Here is a 17,288-nt window from a genome sequence, read left to right as displayed (position 1 = left end):
AAACTACAAGGGAAGCAGGGTTCCCACTGCACCAGGTGGCAGCCTTGGGGATGCAGCGCTGGCGGGGGCGGGGGGGGGGGTCACTCCAGCACTTCTTCTGGAGAAGTCCTGAGCCCCTGTACAGTCGCCATGGCTGGCCACCCTTCATCTCAAGGCAAAATCCATCCCTATCCCGCCTTCTGCAGGCCCGGGACCCCACACACCAGCACAGAGCAATGCAGACCGGGCTTTATTGGTAGAAAGGAATCCCCAGCTGGCCTGGGGGGCAGGGCCACTGCAGAAAAGGGAGAGAAAGAGAAGGGAAAGAAATCATTGTATACAGGAAAGGAGGGGAGGAGGAGGAGGAGGGGCTCTGAGCAGCGTCTGAACGGAGACTCAGGCTGGAAGTGAAGCCATCAAGGCTCCAGGTGCTGGGAGGGGTGTGCGGCCGCTGCATCCTCTAGAAGAGGAGCTCTTCTTCTGGGAGGTTGAGGACCACGTCCATGTCTGGGGTGCATCTGGAGGGAAGCAACAAAGAGGAGTGTGGAGGGGCAACTGGGGGCCAGAGTTGGGGGATGGGACAGCAAACCCTCAGAATGGGGTGGGGCACCCCAAGACCAACTGTGCACAATCACACATACACACACACACACACAAACACACAAATGTCAACATGGAGAAGAAATGAGTTTGGCAGGACTAATGTTCCACTAAAGAGGACCAAGGTCAGGAGGAGGCAGGAGCTCAGCTCAGATGCGCTGAGGTTCCTCAGGACAACCGCTCTCTTCGGAGTCAGGACTCGCCCTGGGTCACCTGGAGCGAGCTATTTCTCCCCCAGGAGCCTCGCTCCTTCAGTCGGCACCAAGGTGACAGCACCTGTGTGCCAGACCACAAGCAATCCTGGGTTTCCTCGTCTGTCAAGTGGGGGTGGTAAGTCCAAGCTCAGTCATTGGCAACAGGATTTAATGAGACCAAATCATGTGTCAGCCTATAGTCACTGTTCAGTGGGGGCCACACAGTCTTCTTCCCATGAAAGCAGCAGGGGAGGGGGGTTGCCATCAGCAACAGATTCCCTGTCACAGGGACCGACATGACCATGTAAGAGGCTGCAGGACCAGGTCCTCTCTCCACTGTCTCCCAAGCAGAGCATGCACTCAGTTTCCATCATCCCTTGACACACACAAAAGCATTTAGGTGTGAAATGTCGGGATGTCTGCAATTTACAATACTTCAGCCAAAATTTAAAAGGAAAGAATAAAGACGAGGCTAACATGGCAAAAATGTGACTATTTCTAAACCAAGATGGGCGCTGGATATTCTTTGTCTCATTCTCTTTGCTTTTCTGTATATTGACAATTTGTCCCGATCGTTTTAAAAGGTGCATCTCTACCCTGGCAACACCCAAATCGCTATCTCCCCACATCTGTCCTGAAGTCTACACTCATCTACTCAGTTGCCGCTTGACGGCTCTACGTGCAGGTCCCATCCAGGTCACCTCTCGGCTGCCCTGAGGCCTCCATCCCTCGCCCACCCCTGGCCTTCCTCATCTCCAGATTCAGCACCAGCAGCCACTCTTAGAAGAGCCAGGAACCTGGGGGTCATTCCTGGTGTCTCCACGCCCTGGACTTCCCACTCCCAGACGCCCCCAGTCCTACAGATGTTCCCTTCTTAGACATTTCTGCAACCCACCCAGTCCTCCCTTCTCCGCTGTCACCCACTTGGCCAGGCCACTCCCAGTGCTCCCCAGGACCACTGACCCACACCCAGCCGGACTCCCAGCGCCCACTCTGGCTCTTCTCCAACCTCCGTGCTGTTTTTAAAATGACACTTTGGGGATACAGATCCTCTGCTTGGAGCATCAGGTACAAACCGTGGCCTGCTGGGCCCTGGCTGGAGGCCCCCAGGGGCAGAGCTGCTGACTCCTTCCCAGATTCTCCCCATCACTCCGAATTCCAGCTGCACTCCTGGTGTAAATGCCCAGGAGGTGCCTACCCGATCCTCACAGCCTTGCCCGTGGCCCACTGGCTGGGGGCAGCAGCAGCATCACCCAAGAATTTCTCCGTGATACAGAACCCGGGGCCCACCGCAGCCTCCTGGTTTAGAATCTGCTTTTTAACAAGAGCTCTGGGTGAGTCGGGTGCAGAGGCGCTTGCCTGTAACCCCGGATACTCAGGAGGCTGAGGAGGAGGATCGCAAGAATGGAAGGCCAGACTGGGCCACTTAGTAAGGCCCTGTCTCAAAAGGGAAAAATAAAAGGGCTGGGGACACAGCTCAGTGGTAGAGCACCCCTGGGTTCAATCCCCAGTACAAAAAAAAAAAAAAAAAGATGTCCAGGTGTCCAGGTGATGGCTGCGCATCTTCGAGCTTGAGAATCTCCGCTGGGCAGCCCGCCGTGCCCACGCTCCGGGAAGGGAAAGCTGCTGGGCGTTCCTGATGGTGTCTTCCATCAGGAAGATGTGGGTAGGGGCACTGCCCTCGGCCTCTTGGCCCCTTTTAGTCCTCTGCTCCTGCAGAGGGGGTAGGTCTACCTGGACAGTGAGCCTGACAAGGGGGGCCCACAGCAAGGGCTGCCCGCTCTCCTCTCAGCAACAAGCTGCCCACAAGGACCGGCTCCCCCCTAACCCTGTGTCCAGCTCCACCACGGCCAGGTGGCTCCATCTGCCTAATTCTAACGTGGCTGGAAATATAAGCCACATTCTCTAAATAAACTTCAGCAGAAAAAAAACAAAAAACAAAAACCTGGTACCCTAGCCCACATCACCCTCACCCCCTCACTCTCCTTTCAATGTGTGCAGGTCCCAGGTCAAGGCAGTGGGCACCTACGTGTGCCACCCCAGAGACCCCAGCACCACCACCAAGAATCGCTTCTTCTCCGGCCCTTCACCTGGTGAGCTTCTACACAAACTTCAGACCTTGGTTCAATGTCACATCCTCAGGGAAACCTTCCTTGACGGCCCTAGGCCCACTACCATGGGACACACTCTCCCAGGGCCGTGGACTTCTCCCCTTGACAGTTCTGTACATCTGTGTCTTTTTGTTGGTGTTGGTGGTGGTGTTACCTGGTACTGGGGATAGAACCCAGGGGTGCTCTATCACTGAGTCACATCCCCAGTCCTTTTTATTTATTAAGTTTTTAAATTTTGAGACAGAATCTAACTAAGTTGCTGAGGGTCTTGCCAAATTGCTGAAGCTGGCTTCGAACTTGCAATCCTCCTGCCTCAGCCTCCTGAGTCCCTGGGATTACAAGTGTGCACCTCTGTGCCTGGCTACATCTGTGTCTTATTGCCCATTAATGTCAGGTTCCCTCCTCAACTCCATGGTGGCAGGACCAAGGGTCCCTTTCATTCACATGGTGCCTGGCTCTTCACTAGCACTTCATAAACTCAGGAAGAGGAAGAGATGAAGGCAGAGAGATGAAGAGGGAAAATTAAATAATTCTCCAATTCCAGCTCTACCACCCAGAGTCCTGTCGTGCTGACCTGGAGAAGCCTGGCCGGGGGACCCCCAGCCCAACCACAGAGGGCCTGGTCCAAGAGAGCAGGCAGGGAATTGGTTCTGGAAGGGAAGAAGCCTGAAAGGACTGGGGGGGGGGGGCATCCTTCTCTCCTCGGGCTGTGTCTCCAGCCTCAGCTCCCTCCCGGTGAGTGACAAGCGTGACTCCTCGTGGTGACACGACCAGCCACCCCCTCAACTCTGCCTCCTTCGACAGCCCACCAGGTTGACACTTGGACTCTGGGAAGCAGATGGTCCTTAGGGATTGCCCAGCCCTGGGAAAATGAGACCCCGCCATGGGAAAGGTCCCGTCGGCCTGTGGCCAGTGGCAGAGCCAAGGGGGACACCCAGGCCTCTCCCTCCCTGTGCCGGGTCCTGCCATCCACACGAGGCTGAGTTTCCTGAGACCAGAGAATCCCCTGGAGCCCCAAAGACGGCCAGCTGCACAAGCACCACATACTTGGGTCTCCGAAGCAGAACGTCCTTGAAAACGACCTCTCGGGGTTCCTGCCTCTGGGCCCGGAGCTCTTCCACCTCGGCCTTCAGCTCGGGCAGTCTCCCCTTCAGCTCGTCGATGAACTGACAGGTGGGGCGTGGGGGGCAGGAGGGAGAGGCCGGGTGGCCCCCAGTGACAGGGAGAGAAGGGCGAATGCACAGGAGTAAGGACACCTGGGAACACGAGGTGGGCTTTGTCCCCAGGACGGGCTGGACTCCAGAGGAGACCTTCCTGTCCAGGACGGGGCCAGAGCACCAGCTAGCGGCAGTGTCCTGTGGTGAGGAAACGCTGAGGGGGTAGTGAGCACGGGGACCAGCTGCAGGGGGTGGCTCTGGGGACCCCTACCCCTCAGAGGGACCATCACCTTCCTGTCCACTCACCTCCGTGACCGTCCCTCTGCACCTCCGCCTGTGCTGGCTGTCCTGGGTCTTCTGCAGGAGGGCCTCCTCGTGAGGCTGCAGGGTTCTCTGTGGGTAAGGGAGAGGCCTGGGCCCTGGGCACCTCTTCCAGGGCAGCTGCGCTGGGCTGGGGGACGGGGGTACTGGAGGAGAGGACTGGGAAGGTGGCAGGGCTGAGGTGGGACCCGGAGACCCCCCACAGCAGCTGGCCACTCACCATCGCCAGAGACCTCAGGATTTTTTCCTTCTTCTTCCAAATCTTGGTGGATAGCAACTCCAGGACCATTCTGCGCATCTCAGCAAGGTTATCCAGCTCGTCCTGGGGCCAGCACAAGGGGGTTGGCCGCCGCCCCGCCTCCCACAGGCTCCAGCGCGGCCGGGCCAGGGGCTCTCCCCACCTGCTGGTCGTCTTTGGCCTGCTGAAGCTGGCGCGCAAGGTTGGCGATCTGGACAGACCTGACCGGGTACTCGTGGTCCATGTACGTGCTCAGGAAGTTCACCTCCTCCTGGGTCTTCTCGACTTTGGCGTTCAGCTGCTCCACCTGCAGCTCCAGGCCTGGGAGGGGTGGAGAGGAAGGTCAGAGGGGCAGGAGGCAGGGCCTTCCCTCAAAGGTCTCACCCAGGAGGCCCAGGGAGCCCCCTGGCCAATAGGCTGGGGTCTGCACTGAGAGGAGCTCACACAGCCTGGGAAGAGGTGAAAAGTCATGTCCCTAGAGAGTGACCCAGGCCTGCGGGGGACAGGCAACGCTGACAGAGAAGCTAAAAGGCTGCAGATCCCTAGACCAGCAGGGGACAGTGATCTCGCCTGTAATCCCAGCAGCTGGGGAGGCTGAGGCAGGAGGATTGCAAGTTCAAAGCCAGCCTCAGCAAAAGTGGGGCTTTAGGCAACTCAGTGAGACCCTGTCTCTAAATAAAATACAAAATAGGGCTGGGGATGTGGCTCCGTGGGTGAGCTCCTGAGTTCAATCCCTTGTACCAAAAATCCCTAGAGCAGTCCAGCCCTGCTGGCCGGGCATGGCACCCCCAAGCTCATTCCTCCCTGAACTTCAACCTCCTCAGATATGCTCCCAAGGAGCCGAGACCAGGGAGACAGGGACACGCTGGCTCCCAGGACACAGTCTCCAGTGCTCTGTCCTGCTTCCTCTGTGGAGGGGTCCCCCCAAGTCTAAGCCTACGTGGTACACTGCTCCCTGACCCCTCTAGGCCGCTCAAAGCCCTGCGAGTTGGAAGCCAGGAGACCTGGGTCCTAGCCCAGCCACTGGCTCCCAGAGGGACCTTATAGAGCGAGCCAGGCTAGAACTGGGTTCTGGCTCCCCACTGTGTGACCTTCAGCAGGCTACTCTGCCTTCCTTAGCTGCGGTTTCTTCATCTGTAAAATGGGAACGCAGCCCATTCTGCAGGTGGTTATAGTGGCCGTGTGAGAGTGCACCCAGAAAAATGCACATGAGGCCTAGCAAGTGCTAAGAGCTGGATAGCAAGCTATCTAACTCCATGGGCCTAGGAGGGAGGGGCGGGCCCGGTGACTTCTGAAAGGCGGGTGCAGGTGAATGCCCCAGCTGTCCTCCCCAAGGGGTCAGGGGTGAGCACAAGGCGTTGGTCCCAACGCTTCTTACAGTTTATCTTGCTTTCCTCCTTATCTTCCCACTCCTGGAGTTCAGACTGCAATTGCTGTATCCTCTTCTTGTTGGAGTACTCCAGGATGTCGATGATGTTCTGTGGGAGTGGTGGGGTGGGGTCAGCTCACACCCCCACACCCCCACCCCCACCTCTGCTGGCTCAGGCTCATGGCAGGCTGCAGCCATCCGGCACTTCCTCAGGGAAGTTCCCAGTGGCTCTCCAGGCCCAGCAACCTGACCAGAGGCTGGAGAACAGCTCCTACCCACCCCCCACAGACTCCTTGACTGACAGGGCCCTCCAGGATCTGGCCTGGACCCACCTCATCTCCTGAGATTTCTTCCTGGCACCTACTGTCAACCACCTGACATGGCTCCTGGGCCAGTTCCGATCCCTCTCCTCCCAGGTCTCTTTCCTGTGCCTGCAGCACGTACCTGGTCTCCCCCAGTTCACACCTGTATTGCAGATTTTAGCTCAGGAATCCTTTCTGTGAGAAGTCTCCCTCATGTTCCCATGAACATGAGGTCAGTGGCCCTCTCGGGGTTCCGCAGTCCCCTACCTCTTACTTTCCAGGCTTTCTAACTGCCTGGGACCCCAGTGGAAGGAAGAGCTTGATGTAGACAGGGTGTCTCCCGTCGGCCATTCCCAAGGAGCCACGGGACCATCCAGGATGAACAAAAGATGCACAAGCGGACCAGCCGAGGAAGGTCTGAAGAAGGTTCTACCAAGTGTCCTTATAACTGTACGTCCCTGGCCTTGGTCCCTGTTATAAGCTGAACTGTTTACCCCCAAAATTCACAGATTAGAATCCCAGCCAAATGACTATATTTGGAGACAGGACAGGGCCTTTCAGGAAGTAATTAAAGCTCAACCAGGTCACAAAGGCCCTCATCCGACAGGTCTGGTGTCCTTATCAGGAGAGAAACCTTAGTGCTCGCTCTCCCTGCACACAGAGGAAAGGAGGGCACAGCAACAAGACCGCCACCTGCAAACCAGGAAGAGGGGCTGCGCCAGAAGCCAGCCCTGTCAGCTGGGCATGGGAACGCGCGCCTGGAATCCCAGCTACGTGGGAGGCTGAGCCAGGAGGATGGCAAATTCAAGGCCAGTCTAGGCAACTTGGCAAGACTGTTCAAATTAAAAAATGAAAAGGGCTGGGGATCTAGTTCAGTGATGGAGCACCCCTGGGTTCACCTCCAGTCCAGGTGAAGCAGGGGACCGCACCTGCTGGCCCCTGGGTTCTGAACTCCCAGCCTCCAGATCTGTGAGAAAGTAAACTGGTGGTCTACAGAATCTGATCAGACAGTCCCAACGACCAGCAGGGTCCCCAAGAAGTCTGAACTTTCTTTCTCTCTCAGACTCTGGATGTGCTTAGTTCCCCTCCTCCCTGGGGAGACAGACTACAGTTGAGGGACATCAGTCCATTCAACCATTTTCTCTATCTCTCCTCCTGCCCTACGCTACAGTGTCACCGACCTCTCCTAGAGGAGGCTGGGGAAGCTCCCTGGGTTCTCCACGGGTCATTCTTCACCCACAGGCCTCAAGTGCCACCACTGGGCAGAGGGTGCTCACAATAGCAGGATGGGAAGGGCCCAGATGGGGGTGCCAGAGTGCCTGGGTTCCAATTCCAACTCTGCCCCTTGGTGGCTGGGTGACCTAGAGCCAGCGACCCAGTCTTTCTGCCTTTCCATTTGGTCTTTCATAAAATGGGATAATAATAGCGCCCACCCCACAGGGCAGTCGCCTGTTGGTGGTGAATAATGGTGGCGCTCCCTTCTTTTGCACGGGTACCACGTGCGCCAGCTGCAACCCGCTTTGGGTTATGCCCTGCCCAACGGGTCAGCTAGTAGTAAGCTCGGGCTGGCCCTGGGACGGGGCCTCTGGGATTCCAAAGCCCGGGCGGGTGGGGCCAAGCGTGTAAGAGGCGCCATCTGGATGCAGGAAGCGGCCTATAAAGGGCCCGGGGGACCAGGCGAGGGCGCGGCGGGCGGGCTCACCGTCAGGGTGTCCTGCTGCTGCAGCATCGCCCGCACGCGCAGGGCCGTACTGTCCTCGGTGTCCTGGATGGCCCTCGCCAGCTTGTCGCACAGCTTGCCGAGGAAGAACTTGTGCTGGCGCATCTCCAGGAGCGAGGTCCGCTGGTTCCTGACCATCGACTGCGGGAGGGGGCCGGCAAGGGAGCGGCGCTACGCCGCAGCCCGGGGACGGGGGACCGCTCCCTGCCGCCCTCGGCCGCCCCCGGTGGCCTCCCCTGGTCGGTGCGCCAAGCGGGGCGGTTCCCAGGTTCCCATGTCCGCCGCCCAGCGCCTGCACGTCCCGGGCCGGGACAGTCACAGCTCTAAAGGGGGCATGCGTCTTACAGTTGATGGCATGTCACCCTCTCATTGAAAAGGTCTCATTAGTGACTAAATAAAATAGAGGAGCACTTACTATCCACGGCTTTTTAAATCAATGAATGAGAAATAACAGCGGTAAACGCCCCAGGTGATGGGCCAGGTTGTGGGGGAAGGAGGGGCGGAATGGATGACGACAAGGACTATCCCCACCTCATCAAGCCACACACCTGTGAAAACGACCAGGGCTAGGGAGGTTAGTGACTTGCCGAGGTCACAGCCAACCTTGGGCACATAAAATCCACAGTAATAATCCCATCAGTAGCAATCATCGCAGGCCTGCTTCGGGCCAGGAGAGGCACTGAGCCCTGTCTGCAGGTGGCACATGGTATCAGTTCAACCTTCAGCAACCCTGTTTACTACCTCTCTTTTGCTGGTTAGTGAAGGCTCAATGAGGTTCAGAGAGGTTAAGTGATTTGCTCAATGTCACACAGCCAAGAAATGCTACTGCTGGCACTGGAGTCTTTTCACTACACTAAGGTAAGGACTGAGTGGGCTTAAAACTGCAAGAAGTGGCTGAACCAGTGACTATGACTTAGATGTTAGGCCGAGACACACCTTGGTTCGAATCCTATCTCTGCCACTTACCATCTCAGGGAATTTAGACATGTTAATTAACTTTCCAAAACTTGGTTACACTCATTCTAAAGCTGCCAGAAACTAAGACTTGCTTCAAAAAGCTGCTATGAAACATAAAGGAAGCCAGGTGTGGTGACTCACACCTGTAATCCCTACAGGAGGCTGAGGCAGAAGGATTCCAAGATTGAGTCCAGCCTCAGCAACTTACTGAGGCTCCAAGCAATTTAGTGAGAGCTGTCTCAAAATAAAGAATTATACAAAATACATGTATAAAGACATGAATTGGGTGTCAACATACTTTATATACAAACAGAAATAAGAAAAATTGTGGTATATAAGTGTAATAAGAATTGTAATGCAAAAAACCAGTACATTATAAAGACATGAATTGGCGTGAACATACTTTATATAAAAGATATGAAAAATTGTGTTCTATATGTGTAATAGAATTATAATGCATTCCGCTGTCGTGTATTCAAAAAAATAAAATCAAGTTTTAAAAAAAGGGCTGGGGCTGTAGCAGCTCAGTGGCAAATCATCCCTGGATTCAATCCCCAATCACCCTCCCCCCCCCAAAAAAAAAAAAAAGAAAGAAGATAAATTCACAGTCAAGTCACTTAATGGCAGGGCCCAGATGCGCTCAGTGAACAGTACTGATCGCGGTCTCTGGGCCTCCACCCGGGCACAACCTTTGCTCTATTTTATAGTCCTTCTTTATGGGGAAGGGGGTAACTGAGGATTGAACTCAGGGGCACTTGACCACTGAGCCAGACCCCCAACCCTATTTTGTGTTTTATTTAGAGACAGGGTCTCACTGAGTTGCTTAGCACTTCGATGTTGCTGAGGCTGGCTTTGAACTCATGATCCTCCTGCCTTAGCCTCCTGAGCTGCTGGGATTACAGGCGTGCGTCACCATGACCGGCTTCCTTCCAAGTCCTTCTTTTCCTCCTGCTTTCTCTGCCCCTCCTGGCCCTCAGCTCCTGTATGACAACAGTAATAATGCTAATGTCTGGGGTGAGGCCAGCACTTCATGCCACCCACCCCACAGTGACCCTGATGGGGACTATTATTAGCCCCACTTTACAAAGTGGAACCCGAGGACCAGATTCAGTAACATACTCAAGGTCACACATAGCAGGGCTGTTGTCCTCCAAGTCTGGGCGGCTAGCCACTCGGCTGTCTTGCTTCCCCATCTCCAGACCCAAGTATCCACCAAGGTCTTGGAGTAACATCAATCTCCAAGTCCCGGGCCACTGAGCCTGCGCCATGGGGCTGGCCACAGCAATCTGCATGATTATCACACACCCCACTCCCGAGTGAGCCTGGGAAACAGAATGCAATGACTGCTCTAGAAAGGATCTCTCTGACCGCCAGATCTAAGGCAGATCAGTTTCTCTCTCTCTGACCCTTATCTCAATCTGCACTAATGTGACCCGACTCCTAACTCTGTCTTCCCCTTTCCCAGCTGATCTTCCTCCTAGGACTTTTCACCTGACATGACCTTTTCTTTTTCTCTTCTTGCTTGTCTCCTTCTCGTGGCATATCACGGCCTGAAGGGCAGGGGCTCTGTCTTGTCACAGCTGTGTCACCAGCGTGTAAACCATGCCTGCAGTAGGGTAAGTGAATGGGCAACTATTCTATGGGGCCTTGAATTCATTTATTATGGCTCCCAGGAAAAGGATCAGCCCCGTGGCCACACAAATCTCAGCTCCTTGTTGATGGCTGCATCCCAACACTGGCACATTCCACGGGATGGAATGACTAATCGCCCTGGTGATGCTGAGGGACAAGACAGCTGAAAACCTAGCTCTAAAAACAAGTCACCTGGGCAACTTCTGCGCTTCCCCTGCTTCCTCCTCAGGGGCACTCAACCACTGAGCCACATCCCCACTCTATTTGGTATTTTATTTAGAGACAGGGTCTCACTGAGTTGTTTAGGTCTCACTGTTGCTGAGGTTGGCCTTGAACTCACAATCCTCCTGCCTCAGCCTCCTGAGCCGCTGGGATTACAGGTGAGTGCCACTGTGCCCAGCCCCCTAATCTTATTCTCATGCTTCCTCATAGCTTTCATCATCACAACACATCACGTATCCACCCTGGTTATCATCTGTGTCCCCCAGGAGAATGTCAGTTCCCTAAGGTCAGAGGCCACATCACTGGTGGTCCTCGTACTCAGAACAGGGCCTGGCACATAGCAGGTGCTCAATAAATATGTTTTGACTAAATGAATGAGAAAGTATTGAGAGACAGTGTTATCAACTGGTTAGGAGCCCAAGTTTTACAGCCAAATTGTCTAAATTCACATTCAGTGTCAGACAAAAACAATAAACCTTTATAAAGTCAGGATAAAAGTAATATCAGAAACTATGAACCTCCTTTTTGAGAATGCTGGGCCCCCTCTAAACAATTTTGCAAAACTGAAGCCTAAAGTGCAAAAAGTGGTTTTAAAACGAATACATTTTCCCTCTTCTTTTATAGTCATCATTTAACTATTAAAAAAAAATCTTGAAGAAGTAAGAATTCTTCTAACCAGGTATGGTGTTGTACGCCTATAATCCAAGGTTTGGGAGGCTGAAGCAGAAGATCTGCAAGTTCAAAGCCAGCCTCAGCAACTCAGTGAGGCCCTAAGCAACAATGAGACCCTGTCTGTAAATAAAATATAAAAAGGGCTGGGATGTGGCTCAGTGGTTAAGCATCCCTGGGTTCAATCCCTGGTACCAAAAAAGAAAAAGAAAAAAAAAAAAAGAATTTTTCTGCAGTATTTTGTACTATTTATAAAACAGTGTTTCCCTTTCTGCTGTGAATACTGCAGACTCCTCTTTCTTCAGTCATTTTCAAATACTTTGAAATGCTGTTCAGATAACAAAAGAAGCCACCAAACAGTCTATGATGGGAATATTAATCAATGACCATGCTATCAGCTGATTGGACATCTTAAGGGTCAGCTTCTAAGCCGCACCTCAGTGTTCCCTGTTCCCATGAGGTTAACATACGGGAAATTCCTTAAAAAGCCACTCGATGGGGTTTCTAATGCACCAAAATAAAAGGTGATTCTGATTGTCTCCCTGAGTCTCATCACAAGAGCCAGCGCTTAGCTTAACTGACTTTGACCCCTGGGAAGCCATTTTCTTGCTGTGTGACATGCTGCAAGTCATTTACCTTCCTGTCCCTCAGTGTCCCCACATGTAAAACAGGAGTGATTGGAGTGGGGGGGGGGTGCGGGGGTTGCCCCTGAGGTGCTCGGAGCTGGTCGCTGAGCCTCCTCGGTGCCCGTCCCTGGCCAGGGGCCTGCGGAGAGACCCCCTCATACCCTCATGAACCGGACTTTGGCCTGAATCTTCCTAGAGTTGAACTTGTCCTTCAGGTGCGAATCTTCTGGCTCCCTGGGCTGGTATGTCGTCACCACCGTGGGCTGGTAGTAGGTCGCTGGAGACATATGGAAAGAAAGAGGGTCTAGGGCTGGGGCTGGGGCTCCGTGGTGGCGCACTTGCCTGGCACTTGTGAGGCTCTGGGTTCGATTCTCAGCACCGCATATTAATAAATAAAATAAAGGTCCATCAACAACCAAAAAATATATATTAAAAAAAGAAAGAAAGAAAGAAAGAAGGTCCATCCTCCCAGAGAACACTGTATTCTATGAAAAGTTGATTGCACTACGCAGACTGCCACTCTGAGGCTTCCAGGTAGAATGAGCTGGAAACGCCCCCTTTTTGTATTCTGCCAGTTGCTGATGCAGCTGGGCACAGCCGGAGACCAGAGCCTGGTGGCCCAGCTCTGAACACCTGGTCTCTCACCAACCTGGCTGATGGAACAGGCCAGGTGAGTTTGGAGTAAAGAAGAACTATTGAGGGCCGGACACAGTGGTGCACGCCCCTAATCCCAGAGGCTCAGGAGGCTGAAGTAGGAGGATCCTGAGTTCAAAGCCAGCCTCAGCACAAGTGAGGCGCTAAGCAACTCAACTGTCTCTAAAGAAAATACAAAACAGGGCTGGGATGTGGCTCAGTGGTCGAGTGCCCCTGAGGTCAAGCCCCGGTACTCCCCACCAAAAAAATGAAGAACTATTGAAGAAGACAGAGCCTTCTAAGAGCTCTATGACCCAAGGGGTCACAAGACCTCTCTGTCCCTGGGTTCCTCCATCTGTGAGATGGGAATCATCGTCATGCCTGCCTCTTGGAGTTGTCTTGAAGATTAACTAACTTACTGTGCTTTAAGGTGTTAGGGCAGTGCCTGTCACGCCTTCCACGCTGGGCACACTATTATTTCCAGTGACCTGGTAACTGGGACCACAGCATCAGACAAGGCATTGTACAAGCTGCAGTCCTCCCTTCAGGGAATAAAGGCATTTGGAGGGCAGGTCCTTAGGCTCCCTGCTTTCCTGCAGCCTGTCTCGAACTAACACTTGACAAACCACCCAGATGGCTACAGCTCCTTTCTCAGTCTCCACCAAAACCTCTATTCCAGGTACAACCCAGTTCATTTGGGGAAATGATTAATTATTTATTTAAAAAACTCAAGATCCTGGGCTGGGGATGGGGCTCACTGGTCAGGTGCTTGCCTGGCATGCATGAGATCCTGCGTTCAAATCCCTCAGCACCAAAACAATATTTTTTTTTTTTTAAGCCCAAAAAAGGGCCATGGTCGGGGCTGGGGATGTGGCTCAAGCGGTAGCGCGCTCGCCTGGCATGCGTGCAGCCCGGGTTCGATCCTCAGCACCACATACCAACAAAGATGTTGTGTCCGCCGAAAACTAAAAATAAATATTAAAATTCTCTCTCTCTCTCTCTCTCTCTCTCTCTCTTTAAAAAAAAAAATTCTCTCTCTCTCTCTTAAAAAAAAAAAAAGAAAGAAAGAAAGAAAGAAAGAAAAGGGCCATGGTTGTGGCTCAGTGGTAGAGCGCTTGCCTAGCATATGTGAAGCACTGGATTTGATTCTTAGCACTGCATATAAATAAGTGAATAAAATAAAGGCCCATCATATCTTTAAATATATATATATATTTTAAAAAGCCCAGAAAAGATTAAGATCCTTAATCTTGAATATTTTAAAATTAAGAACTGAAGGGGCTGAGGTTGTGGCTCAGTGGTAGAGGTTTGCCTAGCACATGTGAGGCCCTGAGTTCGCTCTTCAGCACCATACAAAAAATAAATAAATAAATAAAGGTACTGTGTTCAACTACCAAAAACAACAAAAAAAAAGAACTGAAATCATGAAGTAAATTAATTTTCTGTCAAATGTATGAATTATCTGTACATATCTGGGAATTAATTGTATTTTTAAGGGACAAAATTACTAATAGGTTAAATCCTATGATTCCAATCTTAAAGGTATAAATGAGATTTTTGCCTTAAAGTTAAAAGGTAGAAGACACTCTAATTAAATGTGTATAAATTACAGAAACTTTCAAGAGAACATAACATTACCCATATCTAGAAGTTTGTTTATTAGATACACAAGAATTACTTAAATACCCAATGGTTTTTGTTAGTCACACGCGTGAACTATTTGAAAATGAAAATACTAAATTTTTTAATGTGGCTTAAAAGGTTTAGGGAAATTTAATTAACCAAGTTCCAAAATCCCTCTTACAAGTGTTTATAAAAATTATAAGATTCTAAATCTTCCTAAATGCTTAAGGAAGATTTGTAGATTTAATAATACTTATTTGCTTATTTTTATCACTACTAAGTAGCCATGACTTATCTTTGTGTGTGTGTGGTGCTGGGGATTGAACCCAGGTCTTGTGCATGCGAGGCAAGCACTCTACCAGCTGAGTTACATCCCCAGCCCCATGACTTATCTTTTTTAATTAAATTTTTTATGTTCAGATAAATTCAGATTCACATGCTCGTTTGGGGTTTGGGGCTTTTTTTTGGTGGGGGGGCCTTGGAGAGGTGTTTGTTTCGGTCCTGGGGATTGAACCCAGGGGCGCTTTACCACTGAGCCACATCCCAGCCCTTTTTAATTTTTTTGAGACAGGGTCTCTCTAAGTTGCTTAGGGCCTCACTCAACTGCTGAGGCTAGCCTCTAACTTGCAATCCTCCTGTCTTAGCTTCCTGAGTCAATACAATTACAGGTGTGTGACATGGCAGCTTTGTTTTTGTTTTTGTTTTTGAGTTGTTGATGGTCCTTTATTGTATTCATTGATTCACATGCGGTGCTGAGAATCAGACCCAGGGCCTCACACATGCTGGGCAAGCCCTCTACCACTGAGCTACAGCTACAGCCCAACACGGCCGTTTTAAGAAATAAAAAAGAGAGATCTTTTGTGCACTCTACCGAGTCTCCCAATGACAACAAACATCTTGAACAAATACAGTACAATATCCCAAACAGGATATGGACATGAAGATACAGACAGAACTCTTCCATAACCAGGAGGGTCCCAACTGCTGCTTTTCATAACCACATCCACTTCCCTCCCATTACCACCCGCCACCAACTCTGTCCCTAACCCCTGGCCATCACTAATCCGCTCTCCATTTCTATAAGAGGGTCATTCCCACAATGTTACATAAGTGGCATCATACAACATGGAAAGTTTGGTTGGCTTTTTCAACAGAACTCTCTGGAGAGTCATGGAGGTTGCTGAAGGCATCATCCTTCCTCCTGGTGACTGCTGCACGGTAGTCCATGGAACAGAGCCCCCTTCGTTGGACGACACACTCACCCGTGGAAGGACATCTGGGCTTGGAGATGTCCAACCCAGACTGCAGGATTATGAATAAGGATGCTAAGACACGAGCATTCATGGACCGGCTTTTGTGTGAACACAGGCTTTCAATTTTCTGGAATAAATTCCCAAGAGTGCAATTGCTGGGTCATCCGGAAATCGCATGCTGAATTGTGTTGGAAACTACCATACTCATTTCCTGAGCCATTTTATAGCCCCACCAACAATTTATGCCCAATCCAGTTTCTCCTCATTCATAAGCATTTGATGTATTCACTATTTTTATTCTAGCCCTTCTGATAGGTACACAGTGATATTTCATTGTGGTTCATTTGCATTTCCCTAGTGGCTATGATGTTGAGAATCTTTTCATGTGCTTATTTACTATCAGCAAATCCTCTTTGGTGAAATGTTTCTTCACATCTTTTGCCAACTGTCTAATTGAAATGTCTATTTTACTGGGATCCTTTTGGGGGGAAGGGCAATAGGTACCAGGGAGTGAACTCAGGGGCACTCAACCACTAAGCCACATCCCCAGCCTTGTTTTGTATTTTATTTAAAAACAAGGTCTCACTGAATTGCTCAGAGCCTTGCCGTTGCTGAGGCTGGATTTGAACTTGTGATCCTCCTGCCTCAGCCTCCCGAGCTGCTGGTATTACAGGCTTGCGCCACCGCACCCAGCTATTTTACTGTTTTGAGAGTTCTGGATAATAGTCTACCAAATACAAGTCCTTTATAGATACATGGTTTGCAAATATCTTCTCCAGAATTGTAGGTGGTCTTTTCATTCGCGTAAAAGGATTTTTTTAAGCCCAGCACAGTGGTAAATGCCTGTAATATTAGTGACTTGGGAGGCAGAGGCAGGAGGGTTACCAATTGGAGGCCAGCCTGGGCAACTTAGCAACACCCTTTGTCTCAAAATAAAAAATAAAGAATAAAATGAGGGGCTGGGGATGCAGCTCAGGGGCAGAGCGTCCCTGGGTTCAATCCTCAGTACCATGAAAAAGTGGGGGGTACTGGTGGTGTGGCTCAGTGGTAGAGCACTTGCCTAGCACATGTGAGGCCCTGGATTTGATCCTCAGCACCACACAAAAATAAAAATAAATGAAATAAAGGTTAAAAAATGATTTTTTTCATAGAACAAAAATTGTTCATTTCGATGAAGGCCACTTTCCATTTTTCATTTTTCAGTTCATAAACTGCGCTGCTGGTGTGGTGTCCAGAATTCTTCACTTGGCCACAGGCTCCAAAGATTGTTTTCTCCTGCCTTTTTCTAGGTTAACATTTTATGTTTTACATTTAATTTTTATGCATTTCTACATTTATATTTTGAGTTAATTTTTTTATTAAGTAGCGAGACTTAACTTGAGGTTCACAGGTCTGGGAAAGGTGAGGTTCATTCAGAGTTGGTTGGGCAACTGAGCTTCTAACCCCAGCATGGCAGAAGCAGGTTTTTTGGTGCTGACTGAGGGTAACATCACAGGGTCCAGCAGGAATTCTAGCCTCTACTCCCACCTAGTACTAAGGAGACTGAAAAAAGTGATGTAGGTAAGACTTGTCACCTCTGAGCTTCACTCCCTCCCTCTGCCCACAGGTCAGCAGAGCCCAGTGGGAACCTGAGCCTCTACCCCCGGGCAGCATCAATAAGGCACAAGGTGGTAGACAATCAG

At 51.1% G+C, this 17,288-nt stretch overlaps 1 protein-coding gene and 2 long non-coding RNA genes across 4 annotated transcripts in view; 2 read left to right on the top strand and 1 right to left on the bottom strand.

Annotated features, from left to right (window-relative positions):
* Nucleotides 1–214: 214 nt before the first annotated feature.
* Nucleotides 215–17,288, bottom strand: part of C5H20orf96 (chromosome 5 C20orf96 homolog) — a 54,819-nt gene continuing 37,745 nt past the window's right edge. For both annotated transcript variants that reach the window (XM_005320638.5, XM_040274457.2), the window contains exons 4-11: nucleotides 12,259–12,374; nucleotides 7,974–8,132; nucleotides 5,979–6,078; nucleotides 4,764–4,921; nucleotides 4,583–4,684; nucleotides 4,348–4,434; nucleotides 3,932–4,050; nucleotides 215–497 (exon numbers count right to left, since the gene is read on the bottom strand). In XM_005320638.5, the coding sequence (XP_005320695.4) occupies nucleotides 440–497; nucleotides 3,932–4,050; nucleotides 4,348–4,434; nucleotides 4,583–4,684; nucleotides 4,764–4,921; nucleotides 5,979–6,078; nucleotides 7,974–8,132; nucleotides 12,259–12,374 (899 nt within the window). In that variant the 3' untranslated portion in view covers nucleotides 215–439. The remainder of the gene's footprint in view (nucleotides 498–3,931; nucleotides 4,051–4,347; nucleotides 4,435–4,582; nucleotides 4,685–4,763; nucleotides 4,922–5,978; nucleotides 6,079–7,973; nucleotides 8,133–12,258; nucleotides 12,375–17,288) is intronic.
* Nucleotides 3,971–6,875, top strand: LOC144378090 (uncharacterized). Its single transcript, XR_013439620.1, has 2 exons — nucleotides 3,971–4,057; nucleotides 6,553–6,875. It is a non-coding gene; the product is annotated as an uncharacterized LOC144378090 (long non-coding RNA).
* Nucleotides 10,083–15,758, top strand: LOC144378092 (uncharacterized). The gene is made up of 2 exons (XR_013439622.1): nucleotides 10,083–10,564; nucleotides 15,508–15,758. It is a non-coding gene; the product is annotated as an uncharacterized LOC144378092 (long non-coding RNA).

Source organism: Ictidomys tridecemlineatus, chromosome 5, assembly GCF_052094955.1.
Source record: "Ictidomys tridecemlineatus isolate mIctTri1 chromosome 5, mIctTri1.hap1, whole genome shotgun sequence".
NCBI lineage: Eukaryota > Metazoa > Chordata > Mammalia > Rodentia > Sciuridae > Ictidomys > Ictidomys tridecemlineatus.
Note: the sequence above shows the minus strand (reverse complement) of the source record. Positions and strands in the feature narration are given on the sequence as shown.